The sequence below is a fragment of the Ischnura elegans genome, chromosome 9 (genome assembly GCF_921293095.1).
Source record: "Ischnura elegans chromosome 9, ioIscEleg1.1, whole genome shotgun sequence".
Classification (NCBI taxonomy): Eukaryota; Metazoa; Arthropoda; class Insecta; order Odonata; family Coenagrionidae; genus Ischnura; species Ischnura elegans.
In genome coordinates, this window is record NC_060254.1 from 114083864 (window position 1) to 114102460 (window position 18597).

Here is an 18597-nt window from a genome sequence, read left to right on the forward strand (position 1 = left end):
AGGACGAGAGGGACATCTGGAAGATCACCTGACGAGATATGTGAGCAGCCCGCCTCCACGCTACCTCCGACCCTTCACGCCCATGCCGTTCACCATCATCACCAATCCTAAGTTTGCTCTGACGCAGCTCTCCACTCAATTCTCCTGCATCTCTTCACACCTCCGTTATTCTTCTCCTTCATACATCCGTCTTCAAGCGTTCCATTTATTTTATTCTTCCGGATAAAGTCTACGAAGGCATATATCCATCATTTTCGAAGGAATGAAAACAATACGTTACCTACGGCGATTTTATTTGATGAAATTAAGCTTTTCACATCGCAACATTTTATGTAGGTATTGTTTTTCATCACTCAGCTTAATTGCCTCTAAGCGTTAAGGCGTTATGGTAGTGACCGCTGGGAGCCGCTCTGGGCGACCGAAGCCGATCGTTTTTTCCCCCTGCCAGAGTTCACATACCACTCAATTGCGGAACAACTAGTAGAGATAGAGACTTGCGGTTTTCTTTATTGTATTTAGAAGACGTGTATACACATTTAGGAAAGACATAAATTGTAATATGTCCTCAGGTAATCGAGAAAATTAAGTTGGACTTTGGTCAATTATAACTTGCCTCCAAGCTAAAACATAAGAATTTTTAAACCGTCTATCTGTGGCTACACTTTTCTTCCACAACCACCTTGAGAACCACAGTTCTATGTGAATTCGCTTGGCCTTAAAAGTCTCAACCCTCGAGTACTGCAGGCCCAAATCGGCGACAAAGGACGTGATTCGGGCCAATTCGAATTTCTTACTTCCCCTTACCCCGCACCGCTCTCCCAACTACGGCAACGTCGCAGAAAGTGGAATGGGGAGTGATACCTCGCGCCCTCCCGTATCGCCGACGCGCCGAGACGAGGCGAGTATCTGGTTACCTATCGTTTTAAGGTGAGGGGGGTGAGGTCGAAGAAAAGCGAATGGTATTCGCTTGGCCTTCCCCGAGTTGCGGGGTGTAAAGGCTACTGCATGAGAAGCGGGGAGGAACACTCCCCTCAGCTGTCTAGCCCGCCCTCCCACCTGTGTTTGAGGTGCGAATGCCGTGACTTCTCAGCTTCTTCGCTTTTCTCCACCTATCGTGAGCATCCGGTAAAAGAGAGCAGTCGTGTCTGTCAGTTGAATATCTGCTGTTTCAGTGGTTGTGTGTCTGAAAGCGAGCTGAAGATATGGGGAAACGAAAGGATAAGGGTTACAGGAAAAAGAGAAGGACTATCGCAATACGGAAGTAAGTCACCGCATTATCCTGCATCCTCTTTACCTGCACAATTTCCCCCTTAACAAAAATAAAACTTAACAGACGGTAACATTTTTTGGCGGAAAATGCTGCTAATTAATTGCTGAATTTGTTCAAACAGGCAATAATTGATCATTATACAATCTTACCAATTATAGTTAGCTGTTTAGCAGGTCAGGTTTCGTTGAATACCCTCCTGATAATCCTGTCTCGTGCATTATCTTCATCCCCACGTACTCTTGTCTCCTATTCTAAATCAACCGTCCTTTTCTTCCGTTTTCTATCTCAGTGATATCCACATGATCCAGCCAGCTTTACTTCCTTGTTTTGGTTGTCTTCATCAGTCATCTATTTTACTCCTGCGGTATCGCTTAATATCTTTCTCGTCTTTCCAACTGAAATTTAACTTTCTGCTCCACACCCACATATCCCACAAATTCCTTCTTAATTTTTAACTATATGTGCTAAACAATACTCAGATGATTTGTAACCATTCCGGCTATTTTTTATTTATTTATAGAATAGTTAGTCATCTTTTCCTACGATATAATCGCTCAATGTTTTACATTCCCTCATACCATAATTTCCTGATCTTATACGTTTCTCTTCAAAATTCACTGTTTAGTTAAAATATATCTTTTTCCCTCTCTCTCTTTTATTTTTTTACATTCCCTTCTTTCTTGTGTTTTATCCATCATGTCTAAATCCATGCTTCGGTTGCTTCTCTCGTCTTCCATTCCGATACCTAGCGTCTTCCTTTGTTTTTTTCCCAGTGCCCGTTCACATTGATGCGGTAAATACATCTTTCATTTCCTGTCTCCATATATTTACAACTTCTACTTAGTCAAACCTTTAGCTTAAAAGTTCATCTTCACCATATTATCTCTCTTAATTCTCTTTAGTCACATCTCATATTCCTCAAATAATAACACATAATCACTAAATCTATCATCGTTCGGAAGCCACATAAAACTAATTCTGCTCACTTATTCCAATGGCTCATAGCAAAATGGCCACATCCATATCTTTTGTTCTTTGATAAACTTTCTATTTTATCGAACATTTCCTTCACTTCTTCTCCTCTACTGCCACTACCTGGCGTGTTCATGCATCTGGATGGCAAGTAGCTTTTTAGTAAGTAAGTCTATTGAAATGTCTATCACTATATCCATTCCCTATAATACTTTATCAATACAAGCCTTCGTTTTTTATCATGATTCGCACTCATTGTCCTTTTCTTTTATTCACATAGCCGTTATATTCATTATCTCCACATTCCTCTTCCTTCAGTCCCGTATTCATTTTTGGAAACTCTTCGCACCTCATTGCAACTCTGTTCCTACCGTAAATCATATGGTGGGACGATTCCGGACAATTTTGTATCCAAAGAATTCCTATTTCATCTATCGCTGTTTTTCTAAAGATATTTTTGTCTTGGATCTTCACTGCGGGGTTTTTCCGTTGCCTGTCGTCGCATCCCCATGCTGCTGACCTGTGTACAGCTCATCCATATTGAGGAGAGACTCCTTGATCATCGCAGCTCTAAGATATCAGAGCACCATGACACTTCCACCCGCTTATTGTTAGTTAGAAGGATTCTGCATCTCTGCATCGTATTGAAAACAAATGACGCACGATACACGGTTTTTCACGGGAGTTTATAAGGATGTGAATGTTCACTCGCAAGTAATAAATGCAAAGGACTTAGCCAGCTGATAACTCATCTGAATTCCGCATTAAAAATTATATTCAAATGAAATTACAGCCATCTTGCGAGGTTTTTCTTTCATTCATCTACCTTTTTATCGTTCTTTGCTGTCAGCGTCACCCTAAATTGGAAAGCTAAAATAGTCGTCCAGCATCGGCACTCTTACACTTTATCCAGGTGAAACTTGGAGTTCTTTTCTTCTAAGTAGAGTGAGGTGTAACTAACTCACCTCTCTTCTCTTGCAGTCATTGAAGAAATGCATTCTCAATCATAGAAAATTCTGCATTTGCTCTAGATTTTTATTGATTTGGCAAATGGCTTGTATTCTGAATTTCGCTTACAGGCACTACTCAAGCTTTCTTTAAGCCTGCGTATGGGTTGCTTTATATTTTTGCACCAATTTAATCTAAAACAGAGCGCAACAGCGTTGGGAACTGATTCTTTGGAAGCACCGATCCTGTTACCAGCACCTTATTCTTTCCATCGGTCAAGAAGGCCCTTCCACTTCATTTTGAGTGGCGAAAAATACCCAACATCCAGTAGTTGAGTGAGGTAGGATGACTTATGGGGGAGACAAACGAAGTATGCATCACAAAAATGAATGAAATTGATACTGAGGTGTGAAGTAAGATTGTATACTGTTACCACCTTCTTCCCTTCCTGTTTCTTAAAGAAGCTGGTAGTTGGTGGCACAGTCCTTAAACATTAAAAGAGTGTCTAAATTGTTGTGGGGAACTTGAGCCCAAACTCTGTATAGACTGAAGAGCAAGAAAAGTAGCAGTGGGTTAGCAGGCTGGGCTCAAGTGGCCCGAATTTTTCGAAAATGTGTACTAGTTCTACTTACCAACATACTGTACAGTTAATGAGCTATTTAGGGCATAAAACGGTCTCTATTTGCTTTGCCAAAAAAACCTAGTATGAAATATATGCACTTATCTCCAGTTTTAGCTATTCCTGATGTCTATACAGACGAAAGTTTGCAGAGTGAAATAAATAACAAACACGAGTGTAGGTAAGTTATATAACCAGTACTGCTCTCGGCGGTGACTTCCCTAACCTCCTAGACTCGAAGTATTGTCTACCTAATGCCTAAGCCTACCAGCAAATCACTGAATTACGTCGCTACACTGATGTTGAGAGAGCGAAAAAACCATACTTCATTTTTCAGTTTTGGGCTCAAGTTAGCCCACAGGGTTCAAGAAGCCCTTTTTTACAGTATGCAAAGTTGCTTTCCACATTAATTAAATGCATGTAACAACAAATTATCGACGACAAATTTTCGTATTATCAACAAATCAATGTAAAATTAACTATGCTGATCCAATCACTTGATGTAAACAAAAACCGCTTTATTTGTTTCGGAAGGGGTCCCTCCGGTTTTTCACCCCACTTCATCTAACGAATATCTAAGGTATTCACTGGTAGACTGACTTTTTGTAGGCCAAATGATCTTAATAATAGAAAAGCAATAGGAGCATTGAAGATATTCTGTGTTCCGAGAGAAGGATGAAAGAACAATCTACAATGCAAAGAATAAAAGAAGAAGACTATTTTTATGTATTCAGCGTGAGAATGACACCATTTCAAATGTTATTTTTTGGTTCTAGCTTGTGGTATGCTAATCATCGTAAAGTACAACAAGAGGGGAATATACCAAGAAACTGTCCTGTTCTGGCAAAGGACAGTGATGCTTCTGCTTCGGATTTCATTGAAATATCCACAAGGTAGGCTGAGAATGTATATAGCGGTGGCCGGATGCGGTATTTATATCTCCTGTGAAAAGAATACTATTAGTTATTGCCATGTCAGGGAAACATGTTCTTATTTATTTGATATCGTTACATTTTTTAGCGTATCCAAGGATGAGGGACGAAAAGAAATAAAAGGCAAGGGGTTAAGTCCGGCAGAAGATACCATCTTTCTTGCAAAGGCAAACTGCACCCCACGCCGCAAGGCGTTTGAAATGGGGGGAGCTTCCACTCCTCGTCTCGGGAGACAATCCAACGTCGACGAATATGATATGGGCATGCCGATGGACGTATCTCCTATCAAACCGTTTGAATCGCACCAAAGGTGATTATCCTAGTACCATGAATAGTTGTTGGATACCTGCGTGAAGGAGGCGTTTATATTTTTTGTTTGAAATGTTTCTGCAGGTCTCAAGCGTCAATCATTGAGAGTGAAGAATCAGGGCTGGATCCTCTTCATGACAGGAGCCGTAGTATAGTCCAGCATTTCTACATGTTTTCCCAGATCTTTTCAGATAAACACCAGTTAGGATGCTCATTTATGGACTGTGAATACGTAGGCGAATGGATGACTGGTCTCCTCTGTCACTGGAAGTTTCAGTGTAAAATGTGCGGGAAGGAGACAGTGATCCACAGTCAGGATGATTCTGGCACTGTGATGGACGTGAACGATGCTGCAGTAACAGGAACAATTGCTGGTGGCGGCGGCTACTCAAATCTAAGCCCCCTTTGTGCAGCACTCAACATGCATTGAATGACCGCCAAAACATAGGCAAAATATGAAGATAAGCTGGGAGATATTATATATAGTGTTGCATCGCAGGAGATGGCCACAGCAGGGCAGGAGGAAAGAAGAATTGCCTTAGAGGAGGGGTCATTTGACAAAGAGGGTAGACCTGTAAACACGGTCATCGCTGATGGTATGTGGGGCAAGCGAAGTTATAAAACGAAGTATGACTCACTATCGGGGCAGGTAAGGAGTCAATATTAGGTACCTATAAATTATTTAAGTATGGGTTTAAGATAGGCTAACCTATTTTTAATAAATTATAAGTATTTACGCCTCGTGCAATTTTTAATCAATAAGAAAAATATTTCCGAGGTTGGCTACCTAACCAGATGCTTTTCATATTGCTTATAAAATAGTGCACTTACATGTTATATCTAATAGGCAGGCAAAATTCCCTGCTGGAAAAAATTAATCAGTAGAAAAGAGTAATGGTATTAATACAATTTTAAGATGAATGTTTCATTTTAGGCGGCCATAGTTGGTGCACGAACAAAAAAGGTGTTATTTCTGGGAGTAAGAAATAAGTACTGCAGCTATTGCCCTTTGAGGGAGGCACGAAACGAACCTGTAGACCCAGCTCACAAGGTTAAATGTGCTAAAAATTGGGATGGAAGCTCGACCAGCATGGAAGCTGACATAATTACAGAAGGTTTCGCAAAGAGTGAATCGGTGCATAATCTTATATTTCACCAAATAATAGGTTCGCTCCCTGTATTTAAATTCAATTGCTCAAAGAGAACTAGAGAAGATTCCAAACAGTTAAAGAGGTCCAACTCTTATCTTGTTTATATTAGGTGACGGAGACAGTAGTGTCCACAGACGCTTACTGGAGACCAGCCCATACGGAAATTCAATGCCCGTGGAAAAAATTGAATGTATAAGCCACCTTCTACGGAACTTCTGCAACAATATGCGCAAAATTAAGGATAACACGCAATACCCAGCCCACCTTCGTCATGAACTGGATGCAAACGTCCTGAAGATTCGCACAGCTATTTCCTGTGCTAGTATACACTGGAAAAATCAGAAAGGTATTAAAATTAGAGGTTATTTGTGGCATATGAGACGATAAAATACGCGTGATTAACTTTAATTTATTTTAACAGGTATGTCCATGCAAAACCGAATAATGGCACTTCGTAACGACATCATCAACTGTCCTAGCCATGTGTTCGGGCAGCATGATCGATGCGCCGATTACTTTTGTAAAGGGCCAGACGGGAAAGAGGATGAGGTGAACTTAGTGCCAGACTTCATAGCTGCTAATATGTGGACCCCAATACAGAAATTGATTGAGAAGATGACAAATAATTCAAGAAGTTTGATCTTTCGCGCTACTAATAGTATGTGCGAAACCTTGAACAGCGTAGCTGCAAAATATTTAAATGGTAAACGCATTAACTATGCTAAAAGCAAGTCATTTGGAACCCGATGTCATTCTGCAGTCGTATCCCTGAATTCCTCTTGCCATTTTCAAGGGAAGATTCACAAGGCAACAACGGGTGGTTACAGTCCTGGTAAGTCATTATCATAACCATAACAGTAATTTATGAATAGAGAGGAATGAAGGCATAGAAAAGTAGATTCTATTTTTTTGGAATGTTGACTGTGGATCTTTTTTTATCCCAGGAAAATACACCAAAACATTTGAGGATAAAAATATGAGGCAGACCAAGAGAATGAGGAAACGAAGAGCGCAAGGGCTGCAAAGTAAAAAGAAATTGAAAACAGGAGCAAAAAGAGCTGGGCCTGATAAAGATTACGGGATGGTGGATGATGATGCGCCAGAGCCATTAGAGTTATTGGAACGCATGAAGGGCGATTTCATTGAACAATTAAGCATAATGACCGCAGAGGATAGATTAAAACTGCAGAAGTCTACAACGGTTCAAGTAGACAGAAGTATTTGGATGACGGAGCGTCGGAAAAGATTGTCCGCTTCCAATCACGGAGAGGTTTGCCATATGCGACCATACACCTCCTGTAAAAGGCTTGTGCATTCCATTCTATACGGATCCGTATGCACTCCGGACATGATGAATTGAAGAAACATGGAGGAGAAAGCGAAAGACCACTTGCGATGCATGGGGTACAAGGTGGAACCCAGCGGTTTATATGTTGATGAGGAGTTTCCATATCTTTCGGCTAGTCCAGGTAATATCAATGCTTTCTGTAAATCATTCAGACAAACCTCTTATATTACAATTTACCTAATGTAAACTCAGTCTATCCATTTAATTTTCTCTATTAGACGGTCTGATTGGAAGCGATACTGTGTTAGAAGTGAAGTGTCCTGGTGTCACCGCTGCCTCCTATCCAACATTTGAAGAAGCTTTTAATGCAAAAAAGGTTATAAATAGTAGCATATGCAGCTAAATATATGAAATGTGTTTTTTTTCCATTTATTAATTTAACTAATTTATGCATTTAACTAATTTCCATTTATAGATTTGTAATTTCACTCATATTTTTTATTTAACGCGAGTCTACTTGCTTACCGAAAACTTATTTCGAAGGCCCCTTAATTTTGATTTTCTGCTGTTGATACTGCCAAATTTATCGAGCGAATATCACAACACGACACAGCGTTTTGAATATAACCAAATAGTATATGCAGTGAATAGATTCACCCAAATTATTTACATAAATCATTATCATTACAGCTTCCCTATGTGCAGCTAAAAGAGGGGAAATATATCCTCAGAGAGACGCACAATTATTTTTATCAGGTGCAAAGTCAGCTAAGGATGACTAAAAGGGCCAGATGCCTTTTTTTTGTGTACACGAAAGGTTGGAGCCGCGAATTAGAGTTAATTTCGCCCAACAATGAATGGTGGATGAAGGAAGTGGAGCCAAAGCTCACAAAGTAATTTTTTAAACTTTTACTGAATATCCAATAGAATTGAAATCTGGCACAATTACATCTAATTTTCTGTTATAGATTCTTCATGGAATGCTTGTTGCCAGAAATAGTCCTACCTAGGCACGGCAAAAGGCTTTGCCTTGAAGATATAAGAGAAGCTGCTCATATTAGCAAGGCGATAGTGGAAAAGGGAGCGAAGATATAATGTATCCCAAATGTAATTTAATAAAATATTTCACACAGCCATTTATGTCGTAATATTTCTCATCATTTGGATTTCTGCTCCTTAATTTAAGATGTTTTATCCTATAGTATGTAAGAAAATATTTTTGATAAGCTCCTCTTCCCAACTTTATTTTCTCACTTTACTCTTTCTAATCGTATCTCAACTTCCAAAATTAGTAACAAAAGTATTATTTATTTATTTTCACTCTAGCTGTCAGCGCAGTTTTTGTAACTGTAATTTTATATTTTGATTGTTTATAAAAAAAGGCTATTCATCGTTCACCTCGATAATTTTCTCTTCCCATGCCAAGGTTGTCCAACTAAACCGTCCAAAATTCCTTCTCCTGCACTCGCAATCAATTCAATCATCACAATATTGCAAAACCCCTGTATTTCGTTTTTTAAAAAACCCAGTATTTTATCCAACACTTCCTCCACTTAATATGAAAGACTTAATTTTGTGTTTTGAAAAGAATTGAAGAAGCTAGTTCTGAAGCTGCAACAATTAAACAAGCGCAAGGTTAGAGGCAAATGATTTTACCATTACCGATTCTCCCAGCGAAGTGAAACTTCAGAGGCACAAGACTTCACTCCGTGACACTTGGAAGTTTACTACTAGAAGCGAAGTCGAAAATAATTTCTTTCTCTCCCTCTCCATGGCTTCACAGCTGGGTTTAAATGTCGAAGTTGACTCCTATAGCAGTCAACTAGGTATTACGCGCGACTAGTACGGGTAGTCAGTGACTGAGAAGCAAGCGCAAGCAGGGAAGACGGTAAGAATCGATTGAGGTCTTGATTCAACATGTTAGTGATATTGAAGCAGTTCAACTTGGAACGTAATAGGAGCCGATGGCTGTGTATGTATCGCAAGCGGAAAATGTTGATTTATCTACGACGGCAAAGAATATAATTACATATTGCTAGTTATCAATTTACTTCTTGGATCATTGGTTAGCCAAAATTTCATATAATTTTCTTATTAAGAAAAAGATGAAATTATTTATCCTGCGCAACTGTCAATTCTTTTGTTTTTCTATATGAATCGTATTGGCACTCTTGAGACTCTTATTTGTTGAAATTAGCCGCGAATAATCCTTTTGGTGCTACTGCTAAAACAGCCTGCTTCGACTGTTGAACCCAGCTAAGAGTACTAATCTGATACTCGTTAGTGAATCTCCCTGCGTTGACTGCGACTGGGGAGAGCTTGAAAGGTGGGCCTTCGTTTGAGGGAGAAGGGGAGCGGTCCCCATTTCACTTTCTGCGACGTTGCCGTAGTTTGGAGGGCGATGCGGGGTGAGGGGAAGTAAGAAATTCGAATTGGCCCGAATCACGTCCTTTGTCGCCGTTTTGGGCCTGCAGTACTCGAGGGTTGAGACATTTAAGGCCAAGCGAATTCACATAGAACTGTGGGTTCTCAAGGTGGTTGTGGAAGAAAAGTGTAGCCACAGATAGACGGTTTAAAAATTCTTATGTTTTAGCTTGGAGGAAAGTTATAATTGACCAAAGTCCAACTTGATTTTCTCGATTACCTGAGGACATATTACAATTTATGTCTTTCCTAAATGTGTATACACGTCTTCTGAATACAATAAAGAAACCCGCAAGTCTCTATCTCTTCTAGTTGTTCCGCAATTGAGTGGTATGTGAACTCTGCCAGGGGAAAAAACGATCGGCTTCGGTCGCCCAGAGCGGCTCCCAGCGGTCACTACCATAAGTCCTCCATTGCTTTCCATGTTAAATATTTGAATCATCATCATCACTGGTCAACAATCCTTGGATTGGTTTGACGCAGCTCTCAACTCTATTCTCCTATCAGCTAATCTTTTCACTCCTACGTATTTCTTCTCTTACACATCTCTCTTTACTTGTTCCATGTATTTTGCTCGAGGTCTTCCTTTTCCGTTCTTGCCTTCCACTTGTCCCTCGACGAATGTCTTCATCCGGCCATCATGTACCAAGACGTAGCCGATTTTATTGTTCCGTCTCCTTATTAAGGTTTTCATGAGACTTCTCTTCTCTCCTACCCTTCTTAGGACTTCCTCGTTACTAACTTCGTCGATCCATTTGATCTTAATCATTCCTCTGCAGCACCACATTTCGAAGGCCTCTACCCTTGCTTTCTCCGCTTAGGTCATTGTCCATGCCTCACTTCCGTATAGGAGCATACTCCAAATGGAAGTTCTGATAAATCGCTTCCTTACTTTTCCTGCGTCCTAAAATCCGATGTCGGCTTAATCCTATTTTTGTAGAATGACTTATTGTAAATTTAAACATATTGGCTCTTCCTTTAAGGAAATACGTCCATCGGAATTTTTTACCAATATAGTGTGCCACGTTATTATTCTTAAGGTACAATTATGCATTAATCTAGTAAACGAAATAGAATTGGCCCACAAAATAAGCCGTTCCAACATACATAATGTTTTTGCTACTCCAACATAGCCTTATGAATCTTTAGGAATCGACGACGCTTTTTATAGTTTTCTTGTAATTATTTCGTAAAAATCCGTATAAAATAGCACTAAATGCCCTGCTGCGTAAATATTTTTGATGAAATTGAATTGGCACATTAATTGTGACGCGAGACAAAATACAACAGTTTCAATTTATTGAAACCAATACATGAGGGTACCATTGGTAAAAGACTTGTATTTCGCGTAGGTCGCAGTCTAAATAAATGTGGGATATGAGATTGTGTTCCGGTCTACACTTGCATCTTGGAGGCTACGTAGACCCCATTTCCCGCTCGTAGTGCCTCACTCTTCCGGTGGGCGGCGCCAGCGGCGCACCAGAACGTCCATTGCACAGCTCATCAAGCAAACGGATCGCCGCACGCTCTACTTCACCAATGCGGACAAACCAATATGGCCACGGAAGGCTGGAGACGGCAATGGAGGAGGCAGCGCCACGATAAGCAATAAATTAGAGCGAATCCCATCGAAGAAACACTTCTTGCCGTTATTAGCCCATGGGCCAGCCAAGATGTCACTATAATTTTGGGATACCAATTTTTTTATATGTATTTTATATTTTTTAGGTGAACATTATGTATTCACTCGTATATGTGCTCGTAAATTGACTTCTCTCTGATCTTTGCTTTTAAAAATATCCTTGGAAGAGTGTAGAGGCATTTTTTTTTAAGTATACTGGGACTAGCCACGGTGATAACTTTTACGGGAGTCACCCGCAATGCACAAATTGTGCGAAAAATCCACTGAGGCCTTCGTGAATATTGCGCGCAGATGCTTTTGGTGATCGAGTTTGTGGATAGTATTCTCTGAGATACTTTGGTTAAGGATCGCAGCTTTCTTTGAAAAGCTAATGCTTGCTAGCGAAGAAGTTACATTCAACTCTTTCGATAAATGAAGGCGTCACGTGATTAAAAAAGGTTGAACGAGCGTAAAATTCACACGCGCGCGTTCGAAAAACGCCTTCACGATCAATAATTCTCATCAACGACTATCGAGAAAAAAGTATGTATTTAGGTGAATAATAGGTATTTAGGTGTACATTATCATCATAATTCAATAATCGATCAATTGAGAGCTCTTCTATCCGTTATTTATTCATAGAGACATATTTCTTCTATTTCATTCCCTTATATAAATGTCACAATGCATGCATGCATAGAGAGAGATACATAAATCTTTACGCTTAAATAAATCATTATCTACATTTTAAAATACAGATGTAAACGTGCAAATTTTTTTTCCAAACTATTCTGCGCATCGATTCTCTGTCATTGAGAAAGGTGGGTTTTCTCATTGAAACGTAGGGATTTTTTTTTTCTTTTTCTGTGCGTTAATGTTCTAAAATCTAGTTTTTTTAAGTACATACATATATCAAGTGTATTTTCTTTATTAAATTGCTTGGTTATAAAGCATCTAAGAGCCATCGCCAGAAGAGTTACCTTAGTCACTTTCTTCTCGAGAGTCGTTCATACGAAAAAAAGAATCAATGCCATGAAGGCGTTTTTTGAACGCGCGCGCGTGAATTTTACACTCCTTCAACCTTTCTGAATCATATAACGCCTTCATTTATCGGAAGCGGTGAATAAAAATTCCTCGCTAAATAGCATTAGCTTTTCAAAGAAAGTTGCGATCCTTAACAAAATATCTCAGAGAATGTTATCTACAGACTCGATCCACAAAAGCCTCTATACTCTTCTAAGGATCCTTTTTTTAAGTAAAGATCAGAGAGAAGTCGATTTTTGAAAATAAATATAAATGAAAAGCACTTTGCTAAAGTAGGTGATAGCAATCACAGATTTTGGAGATAAAATGTTAAACCACAATTACTCGTTACAATCCAGGTCACCCAGAGTTCTCTCCTGTTCATACCCGTCTAAAACCTTTACCACTCGCAAATAAATAAAAGTTCTCTAATGATTTGGAATCAAATGAATAGCAATAAATAATGTAAATTACTCTTAGAAAGTGTTCTGAAGAAGAAAAATCAGACAACCTGCCATCGAACTTGAATTTGAAAATATTGCTTTGGAAATTCTAATCCACCGTCAGTACACTAACATTGATCAAGAATATTAATATACATCCTTAATTATTACTCTATATAACTATTAAATAGGTAGAAAGAAACTTTTATGCTGTACTTAATCACTTACCTCCACACATCTGCATATAAAAATTTATTATTCAATTACGACAATGCAAAAGGGCATAGGGCTCACTATGATGCATTAATCACCAACAGCAATATAACATTCCCCAAAAATTGTCACCTTTTTTCTTTATTATTCCCACGTACTGATTTGTAATAGTGATTAAAAGAATAACGTTGAAAAGCAGTTATGTACAAAATTAAGCATGCGTAGGAATTTATTATTTGCCAATGTTTGAAATTGAAAAGGCCGTTAGCAAATAAGAGATGTTTTACGCAACAGCACTGCTTGATAATATTTTCATTAATTTTCTTTACGTCAGTATTAACAGTTGTTTTTGCACTCGAACGGTGCCAAAAACGAGCTCACAAGTAGAAATCGCAACTAGGCAATCGTATCACAATAGGGTGGTTTCCTATTATTTTTTAATTGCCTAAATCGAAAGATTACTACTCCTGGATTACTTATTTCACGCTTTTAGATTTTTAAATGACAATATCTATTTTCCGCAATATCTAATTTCCGCAATTAAATTAAAAGTGAAAAATTTCAAGCGCGCGAAAACGAGACGGCTCAGTAGGAATGATGGGAAAAGCCCGTGAGACGTCATTCTGGTTCCCGCTGCCGCAAAGTGAGGTGACATTGGGGCGAGGACATGTGCGCCGCTAAGATGCAGGCTGCTAGCATGTAGCAGAGTACCCTGCTAGCAGGTAGCGTTTGGCTTAAATGAGGATTATTAATACCCTATCAAACGAAGGAAACATTCCGTCCATAGGCAGTTTTAATAGGTGATTATTAAGAGATGTTTCCCTGAGCTCTGTGCCTCATACATTCATTGGTAATCTCTGACGATGTAAAACCCATATCTACTCGTGTAGAAACTAGGTCCCTGTGACGTCACGTGGAGTGGCATCGCATTGGCGCCAATCTGGCCTTTTTTCGAATGAGGATAAAATTGACAATTGCCATTCGCCTGAACTGGGATTTCTAAAACCAAACTATTTTTATATTATGAATACATTAATGGTGGGAAAAGATTCGCAATAAATGCCTTTCCTTTTCTTTGATGAAGGAAACTGCCCTATTAGGTAGGAAGGGAAACAGTGTGTGACCTGAACGACGAGTGAATTTCCCCACCTAAACTCCAACCATGAAAATAGATTATAAAAAGTGACCATTTCCAGGCGCTTCCTTCGCTAGAACGGGTCTAGCTATTCCGACCCGTCACTTGTCGCGTTATCTGCGCCTTTCCCTGTGCATGGCAATCGTCTCTCTATTTCCGTATCGGGCCCCTCATTATCTGGTCCGACGGACGCATTACGCCGCTGAAGGAAAACTTTTGCTCCTCCAGCGCCCCCGCGCGGACGATGGAGTTGGAAAGTTGAGCGAAGGCTGACTGAGCGGGGGATGCGAAGTTGCCGTAATCGTCTGCGATGGGCGATGGTCACGTCTCGGAAGCGATATGGGTGGGGAAGAGGGGGGCCAGGGGCGTAAGTGGCCAGGGGTCCACGAACCGATTGACTAAGAGCCGCTCGAGGGATCAAATCTTATTGAGTAACACAAATGCATTTAACACGCAGTCACAAAGGGGTGCTCTCATAAAATTAAAATAGCCATTTTTTACATGTATCGATAAGTAAGTTGAAGTTATAAAGGTTTGCAAAATATGACTTCATAATTCTCAATATTCTTGTTATTACGGAGCTTCAAAGTTCGCGAAAACCACTTAATTCTTTCGCGCTACAAAAACGTCCTGTGACGTCAGAGTGCGATTAAGCATATTCGCTCCATAGCAGTAACAAACAGTAACGACTATAACAAACAGCTACGACGATACTGAGACATAACATTTAAGGTGTGTCAAAAACAGTTTCGAATGGTTTTAAAGACTTAACGATGCACGTACTGCACGATGGCTGAATCCGACTTCGTGGAGACACATTCTAGGAACATTTTGAAGGTAGATTAATTAATGGTCGCTTATTTCTTCTCCGGCAGTGAAGATTTCGCGTAGTTGAGAAGCTGGGAAATTGAAACGTAAGACAAATGAACTATTTCGTTCGATAGTAATATAGAGCTCGTTTTGTATCTGATTTAACTACTGTCATTTACTCATTGCTTTGAGATGCCTAGATTTATGTGCTATGAGAGATACATAGATTTTTCTAAAACTGGGGCAGTCTACTGGCACCACGTAAACGTTTTGTTTACTGGACTCTGACGTCACGCTCAGCCAACATGGCGATGGGTCGTTTGAAGCGCAAGATTACTAGACGATTTTCAAAGTGTAATTATGCGAATAATACGCTTGTTAAAGAAGAACTGCTTTCGCTATAATTTTTAGCGTGGAGGATACTTTTTTATTGCATAATCACCCATTTCCAGTGGAATTCCCCACTGATAATCATTGAGCATATATTTTTTATTCAATTTATCTCGTGGATTTGTCAAATAAAATTGCATATTATAAAACTTCCACAATCGCCTTGTCATTTTCAGAGTTTGGAATTAATATATGTGTACATTCATTATATTTCATAAGCTAAAGTACTCAGTAAGTTATAGTACATGTATATATTATTAGGAAGAATAAGCATGGATTATCCGATGAATATGCTGGCATTTATCTGGTGAGAGACGTTAATCATTTTCAATATGTATAAAATCAAACCGAAGAACTAAAGCCATTGGTGTTTTTTTCTTTATTTACAGAACATATTTAAAATTTTGTTACCAGCGTGCATCTGTCACAAATGCAACCACATTTCATGCAACGTTAACACATAATACATGCGCATTTTTTCAACGATGTGAATCGCATTTTTTCCATCGTGAAATTATTGCGAGAGAAAGTTCAATGCCAGATCACCTACCGGAGAAATTTCCTAATCGTTTAATTTGCGACTCAGGCTGATTGAAGGATATGTACCTCAGAGAAGGGCAAAGGAAATGACCTTCTGACTGTACTTGATGGAATGACGGTGAAAAAGCTTGATATTTAAAGTAGCATTATCCGGACACAACACTTAAAATCTCAACGTATTATTCATAACGTATCATCTAATTGGATCAGTTCTGAAAAACTTGAACAGGCCAAATGAGGAGTACAATCAATTCTTATTGAATCATTTCCGATAGTTTGATAATTAAATATCATAATATGAGCTGATTAATATTCTCACCATAGAAACACATGAAATTAGGCCCACAAAACAAGATCTGAGCTTAAATCAGCTCATTTCCTCAAAACCTTCTGTAAAATTTCCGAACGGGAAGAGGCGAAATTTGAACAGTATAGAGCGAACGATATCAGGAAATAGGAGTACTTACTCGTAAGAATGTCAAACCTATGGTGAACGAGTCGGAGAGGAACGAATCCCACAAATGAACGGAACTGTCCCGCACGAGTAGGTTTGCGAGGGCCCACCAGGGCGCAGCACAAGCGAGGTGGTGGTGAGGAGGTCGTCCTCCTTAATTCCAAATTCGCGAGGGCAGCCAATTACTCGTGATTGAACGTGGCAGAGGAAATGCTTCCAATTAACCCGATTCTGATTGAAAACAATGAATTGAACATAGGTTTGAATTTAAATAGTCGCTCACAAAATGCTTAGTTCAATTATTCACCGGTCGACCGTTCGAACAATATCTCCCATTTTCACAGGTCCAAGTCCATTACACATTCCTGCCGTACGAATTCTAAAATAATGACCAAAAGGAAGGACTCATAACAATTGCGCACGAGAACTGAATAAAAATGTGACATCCAAACAATGTAGCTTCAGAGCGACCGAGGAAATAAAAAAAATTGATATGATTACTCAGGTAACAAAGCAAAGGGACTTTGTAGCGTCACCCACGAGCAGCCGCATGTATCCACCGCTAGTTTTCTGGGAAACAGAACTCCACAAAAAATGAACCGCAAAGCCGATATGATAATCTGAATCAGGATGGCCAATTCAAAATGAGGCCACGTGTTCTTCAATCTCTACGGCTACCTGCCTAGAAGAAAAAGCATTCTATGAACACAATATGGAGAATAATTTATTAAATTTCAAGCGCAAATGCGAGGACGCTTTGCGGATTATTTACAGGTCTAATAATTTTTCAAATGATATGAGTAAGGAAACACGCCCAAGAATGATGCGTATACTCCCAGAATTAAATATTTAGTAGAAATAATAATTTTTCCCATCTTTTGGACCAACAGATGATGAATATTGATGACAACCAGAAAATGCAGATCAGTATAGTATTTAATAACTTTAGCAAAATCTTCAATGCAGCCATTAACCTCCTGTCAACGAAAGACACACCAACATAGCATATAATAACGCAATGTGTTCCAACGGTGGTACTTCTGCATCATTCTTCATTATTTTAGGAAGGAAGGCGACCATTATAATTTCGCAATTGTTTCATTCACCAGCCAGATCCCTCCTTAATTAGATTTCTCTTTTTGGAAAGATTAATAAACAATACGGGAGTCAATTTCTCGATACCAATAGGCAAATAAATGAATTAAAATAATTTCAATTCAGACACGAATTGCAGAGCAGGTCACTATTAATGCAAATGAATTTAGTCGTCATAATGAATTCGGGAGACAGAGCATAATTTATATTTCCTTTATGACACGCATGTTTGTGTTGTATTCTCGATTCCGTCCGGTTATACCCAGAGCGTACGGGAAAAATAAACGTTTAGGGCCTAGATAGGTCTTCGCTGCTCACCAGAATTTCAGCGGTCAAATTCATCGAATTTGATTCTGTTGCAGTCTGAAATGATAGTAACGGACGCCACAGTTTGACATCCATTATCACCTTCTCTATTTATATTCATACATAGTCACATCAAAACAAAAATCGTATGACTCTTTACACCATAAATGCCATAACACTAGCTTAAAAGAATAATGAAATCCACAGGGCGTAAAATTCTTAATCGCAGAAACATTATAAAATAGCCACTTATATTCATTGGATATCAAATTTAAATGTCTACCGCTAATATTGTGTCAACCAAAATCTTCTCTAGAAACCAGAATTCTATCGAAAGATTTCCTCGATTACAAATCAAATTCCATTGGCAGCGTAGCAATATTTCGTATGAAAATATTAATTGCTCAGTTTAAAATTGCCCGACCTGATTAGCCAAACCTAAAATAATAGGAAATATTTTTCTGAATATCGGGCCAATCCCTCGTGCTATTTAATAATTCTAAATAAATAACCAATAAGTTGTCATTGCACTTTCATCATTTTTAACGACGCACAACTGAATTTATTTGCAGCGAAGTATTGAACGTTTATCCATAAGCATTTACAAGCAGACACAATCATTCAGAGAACCTTCGAACGTGCTCGTGCTCCTGG

At 39.1% G+C, this 18597-nt stretch overlaps 2 protein-coding genes across 3 annotated transcripts; both read left to right on the forward strand.

Annotated features, from left to right (window-relative positions):
* Positions 1-3691: 3691 nt before the first annotated feature.
* Positions 3692-5480, forward strand: LOC124165048. The gene is made up of 2 exons (XM_046542287.1): positions 3692-5051; positions 5135-5480. The coding sequence occupies exons 1-2, from the start codon at positions 4594-4596 to the stop codon at positions 5478-5480; spliced, it is 804 nt and encodes a 267-aa protein (XP_046398243.1). The 5' UTR covers positions 3692-4593.
* A 1023-nt stretch (positions 5481-6503) lies between these two features.
* On the forward strand, positions 6504-8633 carry LOC124166076. Of its 2 annotated transcripts, none has more exons than XM_046543694.1 (3): positions 6504-7033; positions 7146-8382; positions 8458-8633. In XM_046543694.1, the coding sequence occupies exons 1-2, from the start codon at positions 6625-6627 to the stop codon at positions 7559-7561; spliced, it is 825 nt and encodes a 274-aa protein (XP_046399650.1). In that variant the 5' UTR covers positions 6504-6624; the 3' UTR covers positions 7562-8382; positions 8458-8633. The 2 variants fall into 2 exon arrangements, with proteins under 2 accessions (XP_046399650.1, XP_046399651.1); XM_046543695.1 differs by having other exon boundaries at positions 7146-7865; positions 8180-8633.
* The last annotated feature ends 9964 nt before the right edge of the window (positions 8634-18597 follow it).